The sequence below is a fragment of the Rhea americana genome, unplaced genomic scaffold (genome assembly GCF_003343005.1).
Source record: "Rhea americana isolate MKP2758 unplaced genomic scaffold, rheAme1 scaffold_5, whole genome shotgun sequence".
Taxonomy (NCBI): Eukaryota; Metazoa; Chordata; class Aves; order Rheiformes; family Rheidae; genus Rhea; species Rhea americana.
Genome location: NW_028186645.1, coordinates 12,550,729 through 12,572,512, shown reverse-complemented (window position 1 = coordinate 12,572,512; position 21,784 = coordinate 12,550,729). Strand labels below are relative to the sequence as shown.

Here is a 21,784-nt window from a genome sequence, read left to right as displayed (position 1 = left end):
TTTAGGTCTTTATTAGAACCTTTTACTGGATAGTATCTAGGTAATTTTTATAAAGTAGATAGGACTTTTTTGTGATGTTGATTCATGCATGAAATTCTTACTGAAATTTATTGTTACTGTGAAATGAAACAGAAGCCTTGAAACACACTGGGGTGTAAGTAGCTCTAGGCTTCAGATGTTTTGTGCTGTCCATTCTAAATGTGGCAGGGGCGGGAGTGGGGTGGGGTTGGGGAAGTGACATCAGTGATATCACCAGTTAGATATCAGTGTGCCTCTCAGGCCACAGCTGCTGTTACCCTCTCTTGTTCCTTGCATGTCCATCAGATTTCGAAAATCCATGTTCAAGAGTTCTGTTCAGTTTTTGATATCTAGCAAGGTAGATGCCACTTGAAGAAGAGGTCCTGGAGGACCTAATTTTTTGCTCACTGATCAAAAACTGATTTTTGTATGAAAGTGTGAAGATTTACTGCAGCTTGAGCTTGAGTTCATGCAGAGGCCTTAGCCATGTAAGAATATTTGCCTTTCAGATGCAGAAGCCTGGTCATATTGACACCGAAGGGGGTATGTTTGTATTGAGTACATGACATGGATTRTTGGCCTTTCAGGAAACCAACCTTTACTAAATAAGGTTGGCTATTCCAGAACAATAGCCTGGTGGCACAACTTTTGCACTGCTGTGATCTGCAGTAGGGAAGGGTGTTTTTCCAGTTGACTTTACTTTTCTCATTCACATACAGCTCTTTCAGTCTTTTTCTTTCTTTTCATTTTTTAGTTTCTGTACCTGAATGTTGTTTACTTATTCTTCATTTCTATCCTGCCAGATCTCAGATTCAGGTATATTCCCTTTTATGCAGTTGAAATTTCCTTGTATGGTTACTGTTTTCCTCACCAGCATGTGTATGAGCATTTCTCTCAAGACCTTTTATGGATCTTAAAGAGGGCAAGTGGTATGGTGAGAAGAGGAAGGAAGATGCGCATATACCAGGTTGCATTGGCGGGGGGAGGGAGGGAAGCCTGTAGATCTGTCTTCTGAGCATTGCCATTGCTGTTGATTGCCTTTTCTTGTCACCATAATATGAATGTCCTTTCTTTGGGAGGCTTAAAGATTTATTAACTTAGCTAGTCCCAGTCCCTGAAATTTTCAGACCAGCCATGTTTTGGGGGCAGAAGGTCTCAGCATCATAACTGATGCCAGAGGTATGGGAGATTTGGGTTTGAGTTGCTGGAATAAATGGCTRTATTTTCAGAGGATTGCAGCATGCTGGCTCTTAAGTTATTTCTGACAATATGTAACTTTAAATATGGAACTTTATAGATGTCTAACTTTATTTAGGCAATGAAATGGAAGATGAGTTATTTACAAAAATCTGAAACTGAAATCTCAGAAAACTGGCCTTAGTTTTTTGATTCTTATCTGCTGAGCTAAAATGACTCTGTGATATTCCTGCTTTTTACCACTTGCAGCTTTAGATAGAGGATCTAACAGGTCCTCAATCTTGCAATGAACTAGCTATAGTGCTAGTTTCTTATATTTATACGCTGTAGATATCCACATACTGCCATTGGTATTTCACAATTAGACATGTGTGGAGAATAGGATCCACAGAGTTCAGTCCTGAATTAGTTCACTTCTTACTCAAAAACCAATTTTTTCCAAGTATATTTTAACATTGGGAAACTCAGATCCATTCATTTAATTTTCTTCTTATCCCTCACTAAGTCCTAGAACAGAATTATACTCTGCCTAATGTAACTACTTTCAAAGAAACAGTGCCTGTCTCAGACCTGTACTGGACCTGCACATTGAATTGAAAAGAGCAGAAACCGTATCCCTGGTTATGAAAGAGGATACTATTAGAAATAGACTCTAGATTAAGGCATTAATCATAGTGTCTGGCTGGTGGTCTCTTGGAAGAGACAAAGAAGAAAGGGGGAACAGCAGTACATTTGGGGAGATGGAGGGTAAAATGGACCCGTTGTATCACTGAGCCTTGTCTGTTACAAAACTTCATTTTAGTGGGGAAATAAACACAACAGGAAATTCCTTTCTGTAGGAGTGAATCTTCAATGTGTAAAGGAAGGCGTAATGTGCAAGATCAAGAACAGTTTGCTTAGCTTAATTCTTACTGCTAGGTATGATCAAAGCACAAGACATTTTTGCTGTAATACTGCAGCTGTTGTATAAAGAAACTGAATTCTTCACATAACTCAAAAGAATGATGAATACAATACTGTATATTTTATTCCTAAAGTTCCTTTCACTGAAAAGAGCTTTCAAATGACACAGCAAGAATGATTCTCTTGTCACTGCTCCCACTTGTGGGATGGCAGTTCTAACAATGCGCAGCAGTAGCACTCAAAAAGTAGCACTTAGTTTTGGGGCTGAGAGAAATCCACCATACAACTGAACCRCAGAAAAGAGTTAAGAATACAAAATAATTATTCCAAGGGGAACATGGATGAGAGATCTGGGCTGTTGTACTTTCTTAGGGTGATTTTCTTCAGAGACAGTGGTAAAACCATACCTCTAGCTAGACAGCTTGAAATAAAAATAGAGCGCCGAACTCTCTCYGAGGAAGGAAAGACTCAACAAGGACCCAGTTTGCAAGCCCTGAGATCCTGAGCTGGTTCAGTAAAAATTAACAGATGCAGAAATACAGATCAACTGGACATTCAGAGGCTGATGCAGAATTCTCAGGTTTTGTTAATTTTCAGTTAAACTTCCTRTTTACTGATCTTCACATACTCCTTTTCACTGCAGACAAGAGATAGAAACACAGAAATGCCTAAATAGCTACTGAAATTCACCCATTCTGTTCTTGCACTAGGAAAAAGTGATACGATGGTAAGAACAGGAACTGTGTACCAGGGGTATGAAGTTCTGTTGCTAGTTAGATCATCAAATTGATGGGAAGATCATGGCAAGATTGGGGGTTTTCAGTTAAATGTGTTCTACAAAAGCTTGTTAAAAAAAAAAAAAAAAAAGTCCTAGATGCATAACCTGAATTTCAAAGATGCTGTACAACCATTGGACCCAATGAATGGGTTCATCTACATCTACGCTAGCTACACCAATCTACACCAATGAGTGGTGTAGATGGAGACTAAAGTTTTCATTTTTGGATTAAAGCATTTGAAAACACTATCTCCACTTTGATATCTCTTATTTCATCTATAAAATRCAGATAGTGGTGCTGATGTAGTCAAAAGATAAGGATGAAGAGTGGGATAAGGCTAATGGAATTACTGTTTCTAACAGAGACTGTAATAGAAGATTCTAGGATGAGTAAAACCATCATTGCTTTATGCTTATGTGATTGTCCTTAACATGAGAATGGAGATAGTTAAATGAACTGATCTTAAGCAGCCTAGCCAGTTTATCTTCTCCCCACTTTGTCCCATTTTTTTATTTTCCTTTCTTTCTTTCTTTTCCAACCAATGCAGGATAAACATAGCAGATATTTCAACTGTAGTTGTACATTTTTTTTTTTTTTTGAAGTACTGCACAATAGGAGCAGCATACCTGTGTCTAGTTTGCTGAAGATAAAATACCTGCCTAGGAAGTCACTTCCAACTTTAATCTATGGCTTGCAGCTTCACTTCTACTCAGGATGATTCAGAATTCAGCTACCTCCTTGTGGATGATACAGCAGCTGTCATTCAGACCTCTTCTTATCTGAAGATCACTCTTTGCCTGTTTGTGTTGTCTCTTTGCAAGGTTTATCTGATAGCAGCTCTTAGCTCCACTTCACAGAACAGTGAAAGGCTGTTCAGTTAGTAATGGCTGCTTCCTTCCCCACTTCCCCTGAAGGCTGTGAAAACCAGTCCAGGAGTCCAAGAGAAGTATTATGGAACAATGTCATGCATTAAGAGGGCTTTATTGATGTGTTTGCAGAGGAACCTCTCTAAAGGACTAGACAGCACCTTTTTCATCTTTAAAGCAAAGTTGTAGCAAAGTGAGGCTGAAAAACTTCCATTTGGATCCGTATATCAAGGTTTTTTGGGTAGGATGAAACATCATTTGTGTTTGTGGGCCCATTTCACTCTAGCATGCATCACTACAACAAGGAGGGCATGTCAGCCTTGGTTATCTACCCATCACACCATGTTTTGCTATCAATTTCTTTGAATGAACACTGAATGTACTAGTTGAGCCTACCTAAGAAGGAATATGTTACTGTTCACTCTCCCTCCTTGCTCTGTGTTAGTTTACTGTTTTGTTGTAGAGTGTGCAATTGTCTGTGTCCTCTGTTTACTTGAGTTTGACCATCCAAGATTGGAAAATGTTTGGTTGGTGCTTTTTCTCTTCTGTATAAGGATGCTGATGGTAATGGTAATGATGAATTGGAATTGCTGTGGGCCTGACCCAAATGATTATCCAAGACTTGTTTCACGTTTTTCTTGTCATCCCTTCCCTAGGACCAAGCACTACCTGCCAAGAAGATTCCTGTGCAAACCAGGGCATCTGTAATCAGCAGTGGGAAGGCTTCACATGCGATTGTTCCATGACTTCATATTCTGGAAGCCAGTGTAATGACCGTAAGTAAGCTTTTTTCATCAGATTAGAGGGAGCTGTGAATTCTGACAATTGGAGCCTAAAGAACACCTAATTAGTTTTGATTACAAATGAAATACAGCTTTTCCAGTGGCAAACTCAAACWTTGTTTCCTTGAAAGTTTCCTTGAAGCATCCAGCAGTTCATTTTTCTCCTTGTTAAAATGTAAATGTGCAAGGTTATACTCAGTATGTAATTTTTTTTAAGCTAGGTCAGCCACACCAAATGATAATAATTGAAGTTAATTGAATTCCTGGTTTATAGAAACCAGAAGTGACTTGTGTGAACTGTGTAAGATTTACATAGGTACAGAAATTGCTAGATTTTGTGTGTTATGTTTCAAGGCTGTTTAATCCAAACCTTGGTGGCAAAGATGTGGTATCCGTTTTAAAACTGCTGATCCCTGGTTTAGATTTAGTCGCTATTCAGACTAGCTGTCTGCAAAGATGAAAACTTGGGTACTGTTTGCTAGAATGTTCAGTTAAAAACAGGTAAGAAATTAAACATACAACAGTAGTGTTGTACTTCTTGCCATGTTTATTTGTCTCAAAACATTGGATATCTTTTTCTTGGCCAATTAGTATTAAGATCTCTAACAGAATTGGAAAAAAAAACCCTGAAATCTTCCCACAGGAAGATATCAGTCTTCACACATTTCCTTCACTCACCAGGGTAGGGTCTTTGCTCCCGTCTGGAGGAAGCAGATCAGTTCAGCTCCACAGTCTCCTCAGTTTTGTTTTTGAAGAAGGTAAATAGTCCCCTTCTCCCTCCTCACTTTTAAGGGGATGGGAACAAAGAAACACATTTTTAGTGCTGCAGTAAGTGTGGCAATAGGTTTCAATAATTTAGGGCCAGAAATAACTCTARTCCACTCCAACCTCCTGCATTTCACAAGCTGCTGCTTTTCATTAAGAGCATTTGTGGTACACTCTATTAGTGGGATCAGCAAGGTCTGTGCAGTGTTAGTGCCAAAGCAGTGTCAGATCTTCACTCCTTCCTCTAAATGTCTGAGCCATGCAGCTGAATTGATGGCACATATAATGAACTGTTTAGTAAGTAGTGACAATCTATTCCTGCTATAGGACACAATGCCTGTCTTTCTATGGGCCATTCAGATAGCATGATATTCTGAGTTGCTCGCCCCTTTCTCTCAGCATGGTTGTCCCAAACTGATCCTGGAAAGGCCCATGTGCAGTCATACAATGACAGAGAGGCAGTGTAAAAAGGGTAGTACGGGCAGAGATTTAGAGACTCCAGTGCAACATCTTAAGTTGTTATGAAACCAGAATCACTCCATTGGATCCAGAAGAAAACTTAGAGCCCAAAATTTGGCTTTGGTTTTCTGCCCCTTTTCAAACAAGAGTTGCACAAGAATGGGGAACTGGAAGCCCTACTTGGCACCCAGTTTCCCATTCTTGTACACCTCTTGTTCAGTCATTCAGCTTAGATTTAGTAAGCATAGTATAAACCTGTTGCCTAAAAGAAATACTACCTTGGAACCTGTTGAGCAGCATTTAAATATGCACCACAGAGATCTCTTTAGAGATTATTGTTGCATCGTCTTTGTTTCTAGTGTGTTGGGCATCACAGCTCCAGAATGTCACAATGCCCTTGTTATACTGTTGCTAATGACTTATAACAGGGTCTAAAATATCAATAAGCTGGTTTCCTGTGTCTGTAATTGGGGATTCATGCTGCTTTTTAGAGCTGGCAGCTGGCAATCATGCAGAATGGAGACAGAAATATGATTTGAATGGGGATGACTTGGGCAAGGTAGCCAGCCTCCCAGGGTCAGCCCTTGATGGTGAATTAGATGCTCACAGGAGGATGTGGGTTTGAAAATGATCTGGAAAGGTAAGTCATATGGACTGCTGAGACACAACGAGACTTCAAACAGGATCTTCAAAGAGTGCGTATACCATTTTTTGTGTTTTTTAGAGTCTTTGCATGTTATCAGGACATTGAAAGGATAGTTCTGCTCCTGATAGCCTGATTAAGTTAGGAAGCATTGTGGGCTGGAGAGAGGGAGAAGGGYTTACTTCCTTTTCCTGTCTATTAGATACAGTTGCTGCTCTGCCTAGGTCTAATAGAAATAATGTTGTTTAGATTGGATTTAGCATAAGGGATGGCAGGGGAAGATAACTTCTGTATATGCTGAAGCATTGCTATTATTTAGAAATGCTTCAGACTCTTTGGTAAAAATTTTTTAACCCCAGGAGCCTAATTCTCTTGATTTGGTAGATGTTTGTTGCTATTTTATGAGCAAGTTCTGGTCTCCCACTGATGTAAATGTGGAATATTGAAGTCAATAGAACAACTCTATATTTACACAATGGAAACGGTAGCAAAAGAAGGCCTAGCTGAATATATATAGTCTTTCCATGCCTGTTAAACAACACATACATTCACATGGGGATGTTTGTTTTGCCATACATTTGCAGAATATTTCAGTGTGTCTGAGATAAATAAATGGCATTTATGGTTGTCTTTTAAATTACTACTGATTATCTCTTTAGATCATCCTCATTGACGGGTGAGCGAGATTTGTTATTTGCTAGAGTAAACTTTGCAAAGTTTTTCAGTCCTATCAGTGCTTGAGAAAGCTTTGTGAGCAGATATGATTCATCTGGAGTTGTTAATATTCTCTAATTCTGTCTCAGGACTGGGCTGTAAAGCCTCCCAATTCAGATGTAACTGGCTTGGAACTGCTATTTCTGAGACATGAAGGCGAAGCAYAGATAAACTAGGTGGCAGAGATGCGGATTGTAAATCTATAGATGCATTTGTACATTCATTGGTGTTATGTAGCAAGCCTAATGTTACTTACATTGTYCAAGTGTGTAACTTGTGCATAAAGTACCAGAATTGGAAGTTAACCCATACTGCTAATGAAACATTTGCATTTGAAGGGAACTCCATCCTATCTACTTAATTTAATTGAAGCTACTCATTTCTTCACAGTCATATTAGATGAAAATATGGTAGTTATAGACTCTAAGATACCAGATATATGGCATATGCTTATATTGTTGTCCTGTGACTGGGTTTACTCCTTAACCTATTCTAGTTTTTCTCTCTCTGTTCAAGCTATAACAATTTCTTCTCTGCACAGATTGAATGTATAAAAAAAAACAGGCTTCAGCAAACTAACTAATGGGAAAGGTATGGGAAAGGAAATGAGATCATAGAAAACACTGCTTRTTTCTGAATGCCTTGTGCAGATAGTAACATTGAGGGTCAAGCTTTCAAGTAGGAATCACCAGGCTAGCATAGCGTTGTATTAATGGAGGCTGTTTGTCTGCAAAAGATCCAATAGCCTGCAGCAATGACTAATGCAAGCAGAGTACAAAGCATTTTTTCAAATAGTTTTTTTGTTCAAGCAATTGTTAAGTCCATCTGCTGGTTACTGTTTTAAGGGGGTTATTTATTCATTTATTAACTCTTAGATTGTAATATCCAGCTGGTTTAAAAACAATTTTTCCATCATATCGGCAGGAAGCAAAGGCAGCCCATATTTATCTGTCTGCTTGTGTGTATATCTTCACACTTCCAGACTGTACACATTTCAAAGTCTGTTGATAAACACAGCATTCTTCTCACCTTTTTAATGTGATTGTTTGGTTAAGAAGTGCTCGCTTTTTGTCTGGAGGAGTGGTAATATACAGGATTGTTGTTCTTTTTATATAATTGGCAGCATTTTTCTTCAAAGAGCCCTTTCCACATGATGTATAACTTATACACTTCTACCACCTATTGGTGAATCACATTCAGGAGGAGGGAAGCATAGAGGAACAGGAGGTCATGGTGACTTTGCTCTTCTTTTTTTTTTTTCAGTTAAATAGAAAGACATCAAAATTAGCAAAACAAGTCTAAGACCAATACTTTTGAGTAAAGTACAGAACATAGTGAACAGAATGAGGAAGACTGAAGCTGAACTTTCTGCCACGTGTATATTCTGGGTGAGGTGTTTGGGATATTGGAGTAAACCCTTTCCACTTCCTCCAATGTTGTTCCCCTCCCCCCCCCCATAAATGAATGCATAAGTTTTATCAACACCTCACAGTGTGGTACAATAGTCATTCAAGAAGACTCCCTGCTAACAGGGAGAATGATGAAAGTAATAATAAAGACAGGCTTTATTTTGATATGCTTCACGAGCCATTCATGCTCCACCCTTATGCTGCCTTTGCCACTGAGCAGTTACTGCTCCCTTCACAGAGAGGTTCAGACCCTGGCTCAGAGGTGGGCTGTCTTCCCTCTCCTTAGTATTTTATTTTTGTTACCATCTGGACCAATTTCTGTCCAGGCTTCATGACCTCTCTTAATGTCAGTGCTCAGCTTGATTTACTTACAGAAAACACTTTTTGTTGCTCATTTTTAATTATCACCCATTCATTTCTAATATGCCCAACTTATCACTTACTGAGTCAGAGAGCAAGAGATTACTGGTGTGCAGAAATAAATTTGCCCAGACTTCATTAGTCATGCATGGCTAAACCAGTCAGCTGTTTAAATATCAGCACGTTCAGGGATTTGCATTTGGTACTACAGAGACATCCACCCTACTTGAAGCAAGAGTCACCTCTGATTTATCTTGAGTGAATCATGTTGCATTACAGCAGGTCAGGCACCCTGCCTACTCCTTATTTTCTCCTCTTGCTCTGCCCTCACTCAGTGCTCTTTTAGGTACTCTCTACTAAGCTGTTTTCTGGCTCATGGCTAATTCTCAGTTCCTACCATAAGCCTTTGCTGTCTCCTGTTCCTGTGTCTGAATGACCTTATGCTCTGAGAATGGGGATAAAAGGGAGAGGAATGGGAGGGAAATGCAGCTGTGTACTTTAGTACATGGTGTAAATCCTATTAYTGTGACTTGGGTTGTGAACCCTGCTTACCCTACACTTCTTAGCACTATTTACCTTTGTTTGCTCTGAAGCTTCAAGAACTGTAACATCTTTAGGGCAAAGATCTCTCTCTACTACTTTTTAAAGCACGATGTACATTTCTGTTGCTTGGCAGTACGCTTCACTACTTGAATGGTTTAAGAACACTTACTGCTTTTCTGTTTACTGAAAGGCATTTTGCTCCCTTGAATAACAACTATAAAGCCTCAGATCAGGCAGCAGATCAAGAGTTTGTTTGCCTCATGTGACTTTTGGGAGTCATCTGAGAAGGCTAGTGCATTATGGTGGAATTTGGGTATCCCTGTTTTGGGTGAGAAGAGGGAATTTGAGAGATGTGCTTTATGGAATCACTTCTACAGCTTTCAACTTCTCCTCAAGGTGCCTTGACTTRAAGTTGATTCCTTTTTTCTAATGACAAAGCTAGCCAACTTTATCCTATTGTGATCCCCAAAATGCAGCCAGATCTCTGGTGAGTTATTTAATTACAATTACTTCAATAGTGTGGCAGAGAGAGCATTTGAGACAAGAGCTGCAATCAATCACTAATATCTATGCACACCTGGCTGCTGTCAGCACATAAGCTATGATCCGACTGTCCTACAGATTTCAGTAGAACAGGAGAGAGATTTTGTACAGATGTAGTGATGACAGCTTCAGTATCAAACCACTGAGCAGTTCAAGCAGTTACTTTAGTCTCTTCCTGAGATTGCTCAGCAGCTACACCATTTTTATAGACATGTCATGGAAGAATATTGCCAGATTTGTTTGTTGTGATTTCAGCTCTCTTCAGTGACAATATTTTGTTATGTGGCACCGCATCCTGAGTATTTTGCCTYGTTGAAGAAATGGCCTCTGAAACTGTCCCTACAGTAATAGCACACTAAGAGTAGGATCCCTGAGAAGACATTGGGGTATGTTTTCAGCAGCAGTAATGTGGTACAACCAAATAGAAGTCTTTGTTCTCTCTCTCCAATCTCCATTTAGTGATGATGATCTCTAAACACCTATTTCCACTAAATGTAGGTTAATAAATTTTGTGTTCCAAAATGTCATAATCAACAAAGATGTATTTAAAATCAATAAAGTCCTTCTTTTTCTTGTAATATCTTGCATATGTCCATATTTGCTTTTGAGAAGTAGGAAGTGTAAAACCTCTAGGAAACCACCAAAATACACTTAAACCATCAATTTTGTTCTTCAGAAGATTCCCCACTTCTTAAATCTTTTTTTTTTTTTTTTTTTTTTTCCAAAAGGTAGCACAGTGATGAATTTGAAAGTGAATGGCAAAGGTATAGTGTTGGATTTTGTACGCAAAAGTCACCCTGAATCTGATGGCCATTAATTTAAGTAGAATCTTTTGGATATAATGCTATAGAATTTCTATCCTCARATGTGTTGCCTGAATACTCTAGCTGAATCTTGCACCAGGTATGGTGGTACCAGCATGAGGCATGTTGAGTGCCTTATGGAGCGCAGATGTGATCTGAACTTGTGTAAGGATGAGAAAACACTCTGCAAGACCTTCTTAGATGCAAAACCTTAATTACAGTTCTCTTAATAATGGTCCTCAAGGGGCAGATTGAAATTGACTGCTTGCGTACCTGTGAAACAAGCTGTATGAGGGAGAGCATTTTCTGGTAGATTTGATTATTTGTGTGGGACTATTTCAGTGCTTACTGACATCTGAGGCCTATGCAAATAGTGGGAGTGAAGGCAGTTAGCAGTTACCTCATCTTGACTTTAGTGTTTTGGGGCCACAGAAGAATTCCTCTGATTGTGGAAGGCAACAACAACAAGGCAAAATATAATCAAATGACATGTCTTCTGCTGGTGTGGAGTGTTAACTGAAACCCCAGTTAGTTAACCAGTGTCTACAGAAGAATAAATTTCTGAATCTGTGAAAGTAAGTTTGTTTCAAAGTGGCTACTAACTTTTGGAGACATTTGGAGATAAGGAAATTTTTCTCAGTTGTTAATTTAACTACTGAAAACTGCACATTTATGGTAAGCAAAACAATTTGTGTATTTCAGCGAAAATCTTAGAATAGTTCTGAATATGAAAATAGTGAAGCTGGAATAAAAAAGTGGGGTGTAGTTAATTTCATCATTTTCAAAAATGSAAAGTTCAGGATTCATTGACTGTTTCAAAATGATGAATTTATTTTGGAAATTAGCAAAGAGGGGGGGAAAAAAAAGAAAAACAAGACAATTGATCCTAATTTCAAAGTGTTGACCAAAGTCAATTAATCCTTCTCTGTCTAGAAGTTTTTGRTTTCGTCAGTCATAATTCAAACTGTGACAATATGACTCCCTGTGGCTCCTCCAAGACCTCTGTGTAGATGRTAAATGCCTTGTGGGTTGTTCTCATTGCCAGCTGCCACCAAGGGACTCGAGTGTGATCTGGAGAGGGATGGGGAGAGTGTGCACAAAATGGCTCTTTCCCTAGGAAAGCAAAGTTATTTGACACTGTTTTGCAGTGTACTTTGGTCAAAATGTCTCTAGCTTCAACCTGACAGTAGCTGTGCTTGTGTCCATTGAGTAGCTGTCTTAGATAATGTAACTGACCTCAAAACCGGAATGACTTGACCTGACTCTATGTCTGTCTTTAATAACAGATCTGCCAAATATAAGCCATTTCTTTCTGTCAAAGATATTCTGACATGTTGATTTTGAAAGAAGTGTGATTGGACCTCAGCTTTCCTCCTCTGATCTGAAATTTATTTGCAATGTTTGGCCACAGCAAAGCTAGTGTCAGGTTTACTGGCTTCCCATAACTATCTGTCTCTTCCTGCTCCCTCTCCTCCCGTCCTCTCTCCCCCTCCCCCCGCCCCCGTTTGCACTATATGACCTTTTGTTTGTTACATTTCTGCCCTGCTGATCTTAGACAAATGATGAAGATAGATGGTGTTATCAGAAGCCATCCATCATGAAGTTTGTAGGTCCCTTAGAAGCATCTGTATCTTTAATAGTTCATCTGTCTCAGATAGTCTCGTAATTGAAGATTACAAAATGCTGAAAAGAGGACTAATATTGATACTTTTTTTTAATACCTGAGACTTGGGTGGTCAAATGTCTTCTACCTGGAAATGTAGACTGTCTTGAGAAGTGCCTGGGGGCCAGGGTTTACTTTAGGGATCCAAGYAAAAGGCACATTACAGAAAGCAGAGCCCTTGCTAAGATCAGCAAAGATTCATTTTTCTGCTTTGTAACATTAGAGTGATTGTGTCCTCAGTGCTCAATGAACTGAGCAGATCTGGCTCTTGAGTCAGCAGTCTGTGTGAGTGACTAGAAGTTCTCAGAAATGATGACTGTGTATCTGAATGTTGGTAAACTGCTGTAGGCACCCAAGCTATTGCTCTCTGGTCTTGGGACTGTGTGCGTTTCTTTCTTTTTTTTTTTTTTTTTTGGGGGGGGGGAACAGGTAGGAGGAGGGGAGAGAGAGAGAGAAAATCCTGTGTGCATAATGTTTGACTCCAAAAAATGTAGTTACTCAACATGATGGTGATCTCTGGTAATAGCACTGTGTGCTGTGCTGCATAAACATGCTATAAATGAGTTGCCATATACAGATATCTGAAATAACCATCTAAAGTATTGCCAAGTTACACATACTGCTGAGGAACAGCCTATGTTAGCCCAAAGAAGGCATCATGTTAATCTCACATGCTAGCCTGGGTTTCTCCACACAATTCTGCAGCAGGTAGTGCTGCTACATGAAGAATCTCCTGAGAATTCTTGTTACAAAAAATTATAGTTAATGTGTACGCTGAGAAAAGAAGTAAAGCAGAACTATCTATGCTTCCTATTGTTTAAACACAATGGAGGTTAAGCATTCACACTGAGAGTGTAAAATAAAGAACGGCTGATTATTTTTTGCACTTAGCACCAGTGATGAACTTACTCTGCATTCACCCCAACTGGGAAAAGCTGAAGGCTTTAATCCCTTACTTCATCCTTTTGAAAGTGAAATAATTCTGACAGGCACTTTGGACACTAATTTATACTTTGTCTCAGAGGAAATATCCTCACAGAGATACCTGCTAGGTGGAATTGCTACTGAAGACTCATTAGCATGGAAGATTGACAGACCAATAATTTAATCTTAAATTAGTCACACCAGAGAACATAGCCCAAATACCACGCTTGAGACCCTCTGTAGTAAATTCACTACGTATGTTATTAAAAATGGACAGAGTATACCATAATGCTTTCTATATTTAAGAAAAAACTTGAGACTATAATGAAATAAGATTAAACTCAGAAATATTTGCTAAACTGAAGATAGCTATAGCGCAATACTTGGGATGCAGCACAAAGCAGGATGAACTCCATCCTCCTATGCAGAGATGTCTGTATTTGCCTACAACCTTTAAAAGTCCTGAACAGGAGTATTTAGCTGCTTTGTGTTGCAAAGATGAATTTCTACTGCAGATTGGTCAATGAAAGAGAAACAAAACTTTCAAATTACCTTCTGGTGCTTGAAAGTTCTTATTTATAATCAGTAAGATGTAAACCAGCTAGGTGATTCAGTCACTCTCAGATGCTCTGTAAGCATGCCTCCATATCTGGGAGCAAATACTGCAGGCTGTGGAATAGCTTCTCTTCTGAGTTTCCCTCCAACTGTTTTTTCTAAATGAAAAGTCATTTTTTCCTTTTCCGGATCTAATTGCATTTAAGCWTGGGTCTGGACCCCTGGCAAGTTTAGTATCTGGAAACTTGTTTTGTTTATCCACCTTAATCATAGAAAGTTCAGGCTTGCAAGAAAAGGGTACTCACAGCTGCACTAGGACTGCTGGCAAATAGCATTYAGTACAGATGGTTATCCACCCACATGTCTCTATTTATGAAGAGGCCTTCAGTGTTTATGCTAAAAGTGATGAGTTCGAGAGATAAAAATAGGGAGTTGTTTGTTGTTCATTTGTTCTTTATAGATCTGCAATGAACTTTTTTAAAGCACAAATTCAATAGGGAGATTTGTTAACCTGTTAGAAGAGCAGGCTGTCTAAAAGCCAAGCTGCAGATGTCTCAAGTGCTGAAATACTTATTCCTTTGTTCTTATACTTCCCTTCACTCCACGAGATGGTGCTGTGTTCCTACTAGACCCCAGATACGCTTTTCTTGGCTTTTGTTAGGTCCTTGATGGATATTTGGAGCATGAAAACCTGAAATGAAGTTAGAAAGAATCTATTTATCTCCAGTTGCCTTTTTCTTCTCTCCAAATTTATCCCACAAAGAGGTTCTTTAAAATCACCTAAGGCTTTGTATAGCCCTTGGCAGTTTCCATCTTCCTTCACTGTTTATTGAATCCTGTGGCTTTGCCATCACTTAGAAGGGTTTAGGAAACCCTCAGCAAGCTACCAGGATGCTGTGGTTTGGGAGCAGCTGCACTAAACACAAGCAGTGGAGCAGGGACTGCATCTTGTTCTCTGTGGCTATTCCTTGTTGACAGCCTACCAAGTGATGAAGAGGATTGCATGTTGCAGGGGTCTGTCTAATTTCACATTTATGTATTTACTTTGGTCTTGTGCAAAACATTTTGCTTCAAGCCTAGAAACTTAAATTTTCTGATTGTTATTTAAAACAAAATCATTAGGAGTTCTGATCCCTTCCTTCTCCCACTGCGTGCTTTCCTGTTTGTGGGGAAATTGTGTTTTTAGGAGGTCTTGCATATTTTKTTTTGTTTGCTTTCAGTTAGATTTGGAGTAGAATACTAATCTGAAGTTACTACCTATATAGAGAGGAAGCATTGGAAGAGGTACTTGAAAAGTCTACTGAATTTCCTCTGTTTTTGTGACTGAGGTGGAGAGACTCTTGGGGAATGAAAAGTTACCCTTCACAAGCTGGCCAGGATATTGTCTTCCCCTTGAGTTGCTGGCTGAGTTTAATGTCAGTGTGGAAGGTGATGGTGACTACAGAAATGATCTCATTAGCTGTTTTCGAAGACATGGGTGGAGATGCTGCATTCATTCTGTAGAACAGCATCTGCAGAACTGTTTATCTGGGAATGAAAGGCTTCTTATCCCATTGCATGTCCTTGAAGCCTGCCATTTCAACTTTTCAACTAACACACATACCTTCATATAGGTGCATGTTTACTGCCTTTATAGCTCTGCCTCTCATTTTCTGATGCTCCTGTAAAGAATAGTCTCTCTTCACTTCTCCTCCCACTTTTGTTTTCAGTGTTTTTGAAGTGCTTGAATGTGTGCTCTCCTGTTTTTCTGCTGACTGTGAAGAGTTTCCTGATTTGTAATTTCCAGATTAGAATCCTGATAAGTAGTTGGGAGATGGAAGGGAGACAAGTATAGCATTCTTCCATGCATTAACTTGGCTGAGACATCCCCCCCCCACCCCACCCCGGGCCTGATTGATGTGGAACAGATACAGTTCCAGGGCAAGTCAATAACAATTTTCTGGTTTGGATACCTTTCCRTAGGACTCCTAAGGTGTATCTCATGATTTTCATAACTATTACATTCATTACATTACATTACATTGTTTCTGTAGTTGTTGTAAAGGTTACTGAGCTCAAGACCCGTTCTGGACATGAGCATCTGAAACTGCCATTTCTACCAACAGCCATTAATCCCAATATACTGTGCCTTGTAAATGCAGCTTCTCCAGAGCAAGAGGAGCTTCCTGTCTTGAGACCTCTAGCAAGCTTTTGAAGTTGCAGCTAGTTGCCTCAAAGCTCAAAGCTGTTCCTTGATTTCTGTACAACTTCCTGAAACATTTCTGAGTCTGATCAGATGTACATCAGGGAGCACCAAAGGATTTTCTTTTCTTTACTCAAGAGCTGCTATTCTTGACGTTTTTCTCTGCTGCTATGAAAATTTAAGGGGGGGGGGGGAAGGCTGATCTGCACTACTTAGGTTTTGTCTATAGATTCTCTCCAGAATCTCACGCACAAATGTCTTATGGTTTAGTAATTGCAGATTAAAGGCATAGGGTGTTGGAAAGTATGATCAAGGCTTCTTAAGATAGCACTGGAGTAGGAGGTTCTTCCTGCAATGTGACATTTCCTTTGCCTTCACAAATATGAATGCTACCGAATATATACCACGTATTTGTCCTCTTGTTGCTGTTCCAGTTGAATGATTAGTGTTTACTAGGTAGAGGTCATACTGAGCCATCAAATTCAAATTGAGTCAAGATGCTTCTGGAGACTGAAGGCATTTTGGATATGAAGCCAGGGACMTGGGATGGACAGGGAGAGCATGTGACGTGTATTCTGTATGGGGACTGTTGATCCAGCTTTGGTAGCATCAGCGAAGCATGGCTTCTATCCTTACTCAGCCTGTTACAATTGGCATAATGCAGACTTCCAACTTCCCTTCTCTGTCTCTTTTTTTCTGACTCAGGGACTACTATTTTAAGTGGGAGAAAGGGTGTTTGTCTCTTCCATGTGCTTCCTTCTAAAGGCAGCCCAGGGCCTGCAGAGAGCAGCAGTTGTGAGTCAACGGAGCTCACAGTCACTAAGGAGGTCCCATCAGAGCAGAAGGAATTGAATTCTCTAGGGACAGAATTTTTAAACTATTACACACTGAGCAAAGTCTCTCTTGCTCCTCATTTGCTTTCTTGTTTTTGTTTATTTTTTTAAGAGCTCTAAGCACCCTTTGGCATTTTCTGCTGGCACCACAGTACATCTTTCCAATCTGGGAGCAGCAGTGAGACTATTTCATGTCAAAGAGAACTTCCTTTTCAAAAGGCAATCAAAGGAGAACTGAGACTAGGTAGCTTGGGATTAGTAATGGATCTTTCTCTGGTTCACATCTGGCTCAAATTCTGAGAAAATAATATCTGTTATCCTTTGATGGCAATTAGATAGCTTATGTTAATGATTATTTTAGGGAATTGAAAGAATTCTTCGGGACAAGTTTACATATCAGAACAATCCTCCCACTTTTGGTTCTAATGAGAGTTTATGATCACATCAGAGAGGTCAAAGGCTGAGTAAGGTTCTTTGGATATTGCTCAGGTAAGCAAATGTTACTTAGTGAATGATGGAAATTATAGAGTTTTTTATTAGAAAATCATTTGGAAATTTTGACTTGAGGCACTGTTCAGGCTCTCTGGCATTTGCACTTCACAGTTTTAACTTGGTTGACCTTTTAGGTTGTGCTTGTCCTCTCAGAAAATGAGAGGGTAAGGTCAAGTGTTCTCAGAATGCCACTTTTATATCTGATAAATTGTCTCTTCCTAACTGTGGTATGAAGGTTCTTGGTACCCAAAATCCTAAATTACATAAATTACATCATTGATCACACAAAACAAACTCTAGCAATCGCAGTGATCAGCTGCAGCTGATCCACAAGGATGTTTTTGAATAACTAATGAAAACACCTGAGAATCACCTGAGAATCCTGTTCTGTTTCACACACCAAAAGAAAGGAAAAACCCATTAAATTATTATTTTTCTTGTGTGGTAGGATATACCCGGTCMCACAGCCCTCCTTAAGTCTTCCTTCTTGGGCAGTAATGCTCTCCTCAGATCCAGGCGCTCTCTGATGGTAGAGTTCTGCTGACTCTTTGAGGGAACCTGAGCTTTGTCTTCTATGTGATCTAGATGTGATTTTAGTACTGACATTTATTTAACKTCTTCTCTCCTGCAAGGAGGCTGTAGAGCCCCATCCCCTGAATTGTTTGGGAGTATCTGACTAAGGGCTTCCCTTATTAGTAGGCATGGGTTATTGTGGAGGCCTTCTCCTGGGTTGCTGTAATTCACGTTAGAATTTCCACTTTGGGCATTGCTCTGTCCATGAGCTCAGCTGAATTACACTGGTTTATGTCATTAAGTGGATATAATTTTTAGTTCTGTTGAGTCTGCTGCATGCTACCTGACATGTATCTTGGTAGAAAATGCATATCACAGCTTGAGAATCCAAAACACATGCTAGAAGTTAATGTGTGTAATATACAAATTGATTAGTGGTTCTTGTTAGAGCAGCATGCTCAGTGTTGTTTGGTTCACCTAAACATATTTTGTCATTACTAAACAAGCTTTAAGAAAAAGAAGAAAAAATCAAGTTTATACTAATAAAATAAAGGGTTATGCATTTAGAAAATAAATTGAAAATGCTAGAGAGACAGAGGGTTCCAAAAGCCTAATTTAGAAGACTTTTTTTTCGAGACTTTTGAAAAGCAATTTACTATTCCTGAATTAGGTTTCTGCTTTTCCTTTGCCTAACATTAGTGTTATATTCATTCCTCAGATTTGCAAAACCGGATTCTAAATCTCTGCCTGTCACTTTAGCTCCCTAAACGGGTGTACTCCCTTCCCAAAATGTCACTTAGCTATTAGAGGTTGATGACAGTTCCAGGAGTCATTTTCTCCTCCAGAAAGCAGCTTGGGGACTTCCACCTGAGTGTTTACTCCTTTGTTTAGAGTCCAATTCCCAAAACAATGATAAGAGGTTACTTTCTTTAGTCTTATCTGCCTTACTGCCTCAGAAAAAAATGAACCTAAAAATGCTTTGTTTGCATTTTTGTTAACAGAAATAGAGAGAAGGCAGGGAAAGATGGCTTTAAATTGTTTAAGAACACTTACTTTCAGCCTGCATAGGAAAGTACTTTGTGAGCTAAATGGAGCACCTGATGTTGTCAGCTTGCACCCAGCACTATAAAGAGGCTTGAATTGTGATGACGAAGCACAATTGAAAATGTCCGTGGTTTAAATCTCCTGATATACATGCTATCAGTTTCAAAGGATCCCATTTTAGCTTCTCTCTAACAATTAGGATCTGTTTTTGTTGCATAAATTTAGCTTGTAAATTCTTCTGTATCAAGAGAAAGAAGGTACCCCTATCACCTGGGCAGGGATGCTGAAGGACATTAAAAACTGAGAAGATAAGGAGGCTGGAGGTCTAAGCATGTATAAATAAGCGATCAAGGAACAATCCTTTTTTGTCACAGTTCAGGTGTTCTTTAACTTTCTGGGAGCATCTCTTGATGAGAAGGAAGGATTTTCACTGTTCAAAGGAAAGAAATGTAAAGATCATTGGCAATAACAATTAAAAAGGCAATTCTAAAACAACCTCCTAAAGAACTCAGGAGGAAAAAAAGAATCTATGCTACTGCTTTGTTTCTAATGCTCTGATACCTTCAGTGGTGAAGACAGAGCATGCACATTTTTCCCTTATCCTTTCCACTGCTTCAGCTTCTAGTAGTTATGTAGTATTAGTCTGTAGTCAATCAGAATGCAAATACACTAGGATRTATCCCTTCCTCCCTCCTCTAATCTCTCTGCCTCAGTTCACAATAGAAAAGCTTTATTCTTTCTCTGAGTAAGAGATTGGGAATGGAGTGAATCGCTGTCATGAAGGTTAGCTCTAGATATCTCTAGGAGTGGGTRTAGCCCCTCAAGCTAGTAAACCCTTTGGCTCCATGATGCTCATGCATTCTAACTTCGAAGACAAAGGGTTATTTCATGGATGAACATTAGAAAGTGATGAATGTTACCTAAATGTAGAGATAAAAAAGTGACAATTGCTTAAGGTGTTCCTGAAAGATATGGAAGTATGCAATAGGAATAAGTGGTTGGAGGTCTGTTTCATTGCACTTAGGTTTTAGACTATTGCTCTACAGTTTCTTTCAGCCTGTCAGAGCATTGAAACAGTATTTTTACTTCCCTGAAAGGGTAGCATCCCACAGTGTGATGAATTTCCTTTGCAGGGCTGATGCAGCCCTGTATCTTTTTCTTCCCAAGTACAAATCTGAGGTGTAACTAGGGCTAGTTCCCTTCCCTGCTTCTCCAGTGCTGAGCAACCATAGAGTGCTGCTGCTGCTCTTCATTTTGGATTCTCCCTATTCCTGTCAGGAGGGCACTCTACTGCTGATCAACACCCAAGCATTTGCTATATTATTTGGTTAATGTGATGGATTCTTTCTCTGCCTTCTCTGGCATGTTTGGAGCCAAGACATGGGATTGTAAATTAGAAGATGATTAATCTTTCCTGATGGGACTCTGTGCTGCAAACAGGATCTTGCCCACCGCGTCTTCATTAGCCTCAACCAGAGCCTGCATTACCTCAGATTAGGTAATTAGTCATTTATAACACAGGAGAAGGAGGGGGGAAAGGGCTTGTGAAGAAGTGTCAGCTAGATTAAGGGCATTAAAATTTAATTCCTGTTATCCAAGAATTCTGGGAGGTGGTGTTTAATCAGGCATGTAGCTGAATACCTCTCATCACCAGAGGATTATTCAGGCACAGCAAGAATGATCTTATCCATTGTCTAYGGATGGAAGTGTATAGTTGTAATGAATATGGCCTCTGCATGTACTGTGCTATGGAACAATAAGGCAGTTTGGGTTATTTTTATAAGTTTATAAGCTCTTCAGATTTCGCTGGTGAGTTAGAGCTTGCCTCTTCAAACCATACACCGTCTCCTGTATTGGTTTGCTGAAGACTTTCTGAAGGAGCAGTGAGGTTTATGGTCTACCAAAAAGCCTCATCTGTTCCCACACTTTTGCAGTGATTAGCCTTCCTGTTTGGTTTAAATTACATACAGCTATATGGACATTATCTGTTTGCTGAATGAAAGGCTGTGTTCTGCTCAGTAGGGCTTTCATTTGATCTTCTTAGCTAATTGGCGCTCTGGTAGAATTTTTTTAGTGACATGAGATCCATATTCATGCCTTCAGCACTTTTTATTGGTTTTTTATCATATTCTAGACCCTTTCTCTATGGTATGGACATTTTTGTCCAAACAGGTTCTCTATGGCTTATTGTTGATATAGTATCCCTGAGATGGTCTACTGAAGGCCTAAGACTGTCCATGCACCTTTTATCCATTTTTAGCTACCCTAGTAATATGGCATGTAGGAATAGCTACCTGCCTAGATGAGATATTGTTAGGGAACAYTCCCATTTTTGATTGCCAGATCTTTTTGGTGATCCCAAACTTAGGATAAAATGTTGCATGAGGCAGGCCCACAGAGAGCAAACATGATGAATGGAATGAAGCAGATGAGATGAGCCATGTAATTCTGCAGTACTTTACTTTCCTACTGCTCTCAAAATTTTTGGCACAAATGCATATTGGAAAGATCAAACATTTACAAATCTACATGGTCCTGCAAAAGGCTTTACTGCACCCTATTCATACAGAATGAAGACCATGTGTCATAATTATATTCCTAGCTGTACTGTTTCTCTTGAGCTCAATCCTTGTATTTTATTAGTAAAAATAAATAATGAAGGGGCAAAAATGATTGGCCTTTTGAGAAGATGTTGCAGAGCCGGAAGAGGAAGATGCATCTTCCAGTGACTGGTTGTCATTAGGCGGGCTATCTTGTTTGCAATAATGTATAATGTGCTTAGAAGCTTTCTTGA

At 39.4% G+C, this 21,784-nt stretch overlaps 1 protein-coding gene across 1 annotated transcript in view; it reads left to right on the top strand.

Moving 5' to 3' along the window:
- Positions 1–21,784, top strand: part of NRXN3 (neurexin 3) — a 960,107-nt gene that overhangs the window by 411,420 nt on the left and 526,903 nt on the right. Inside the window, exon 12 of the mRNA XM_085317601.1 lies at positions 4,420–4,539. Coding sequence (XP_085173727.1) covers positions 4,420–4,539 — 120 coding nt within the window. The remainder of the gene's footprint in view (positions 1–4,419; positions 4,540–21,784) is intronic.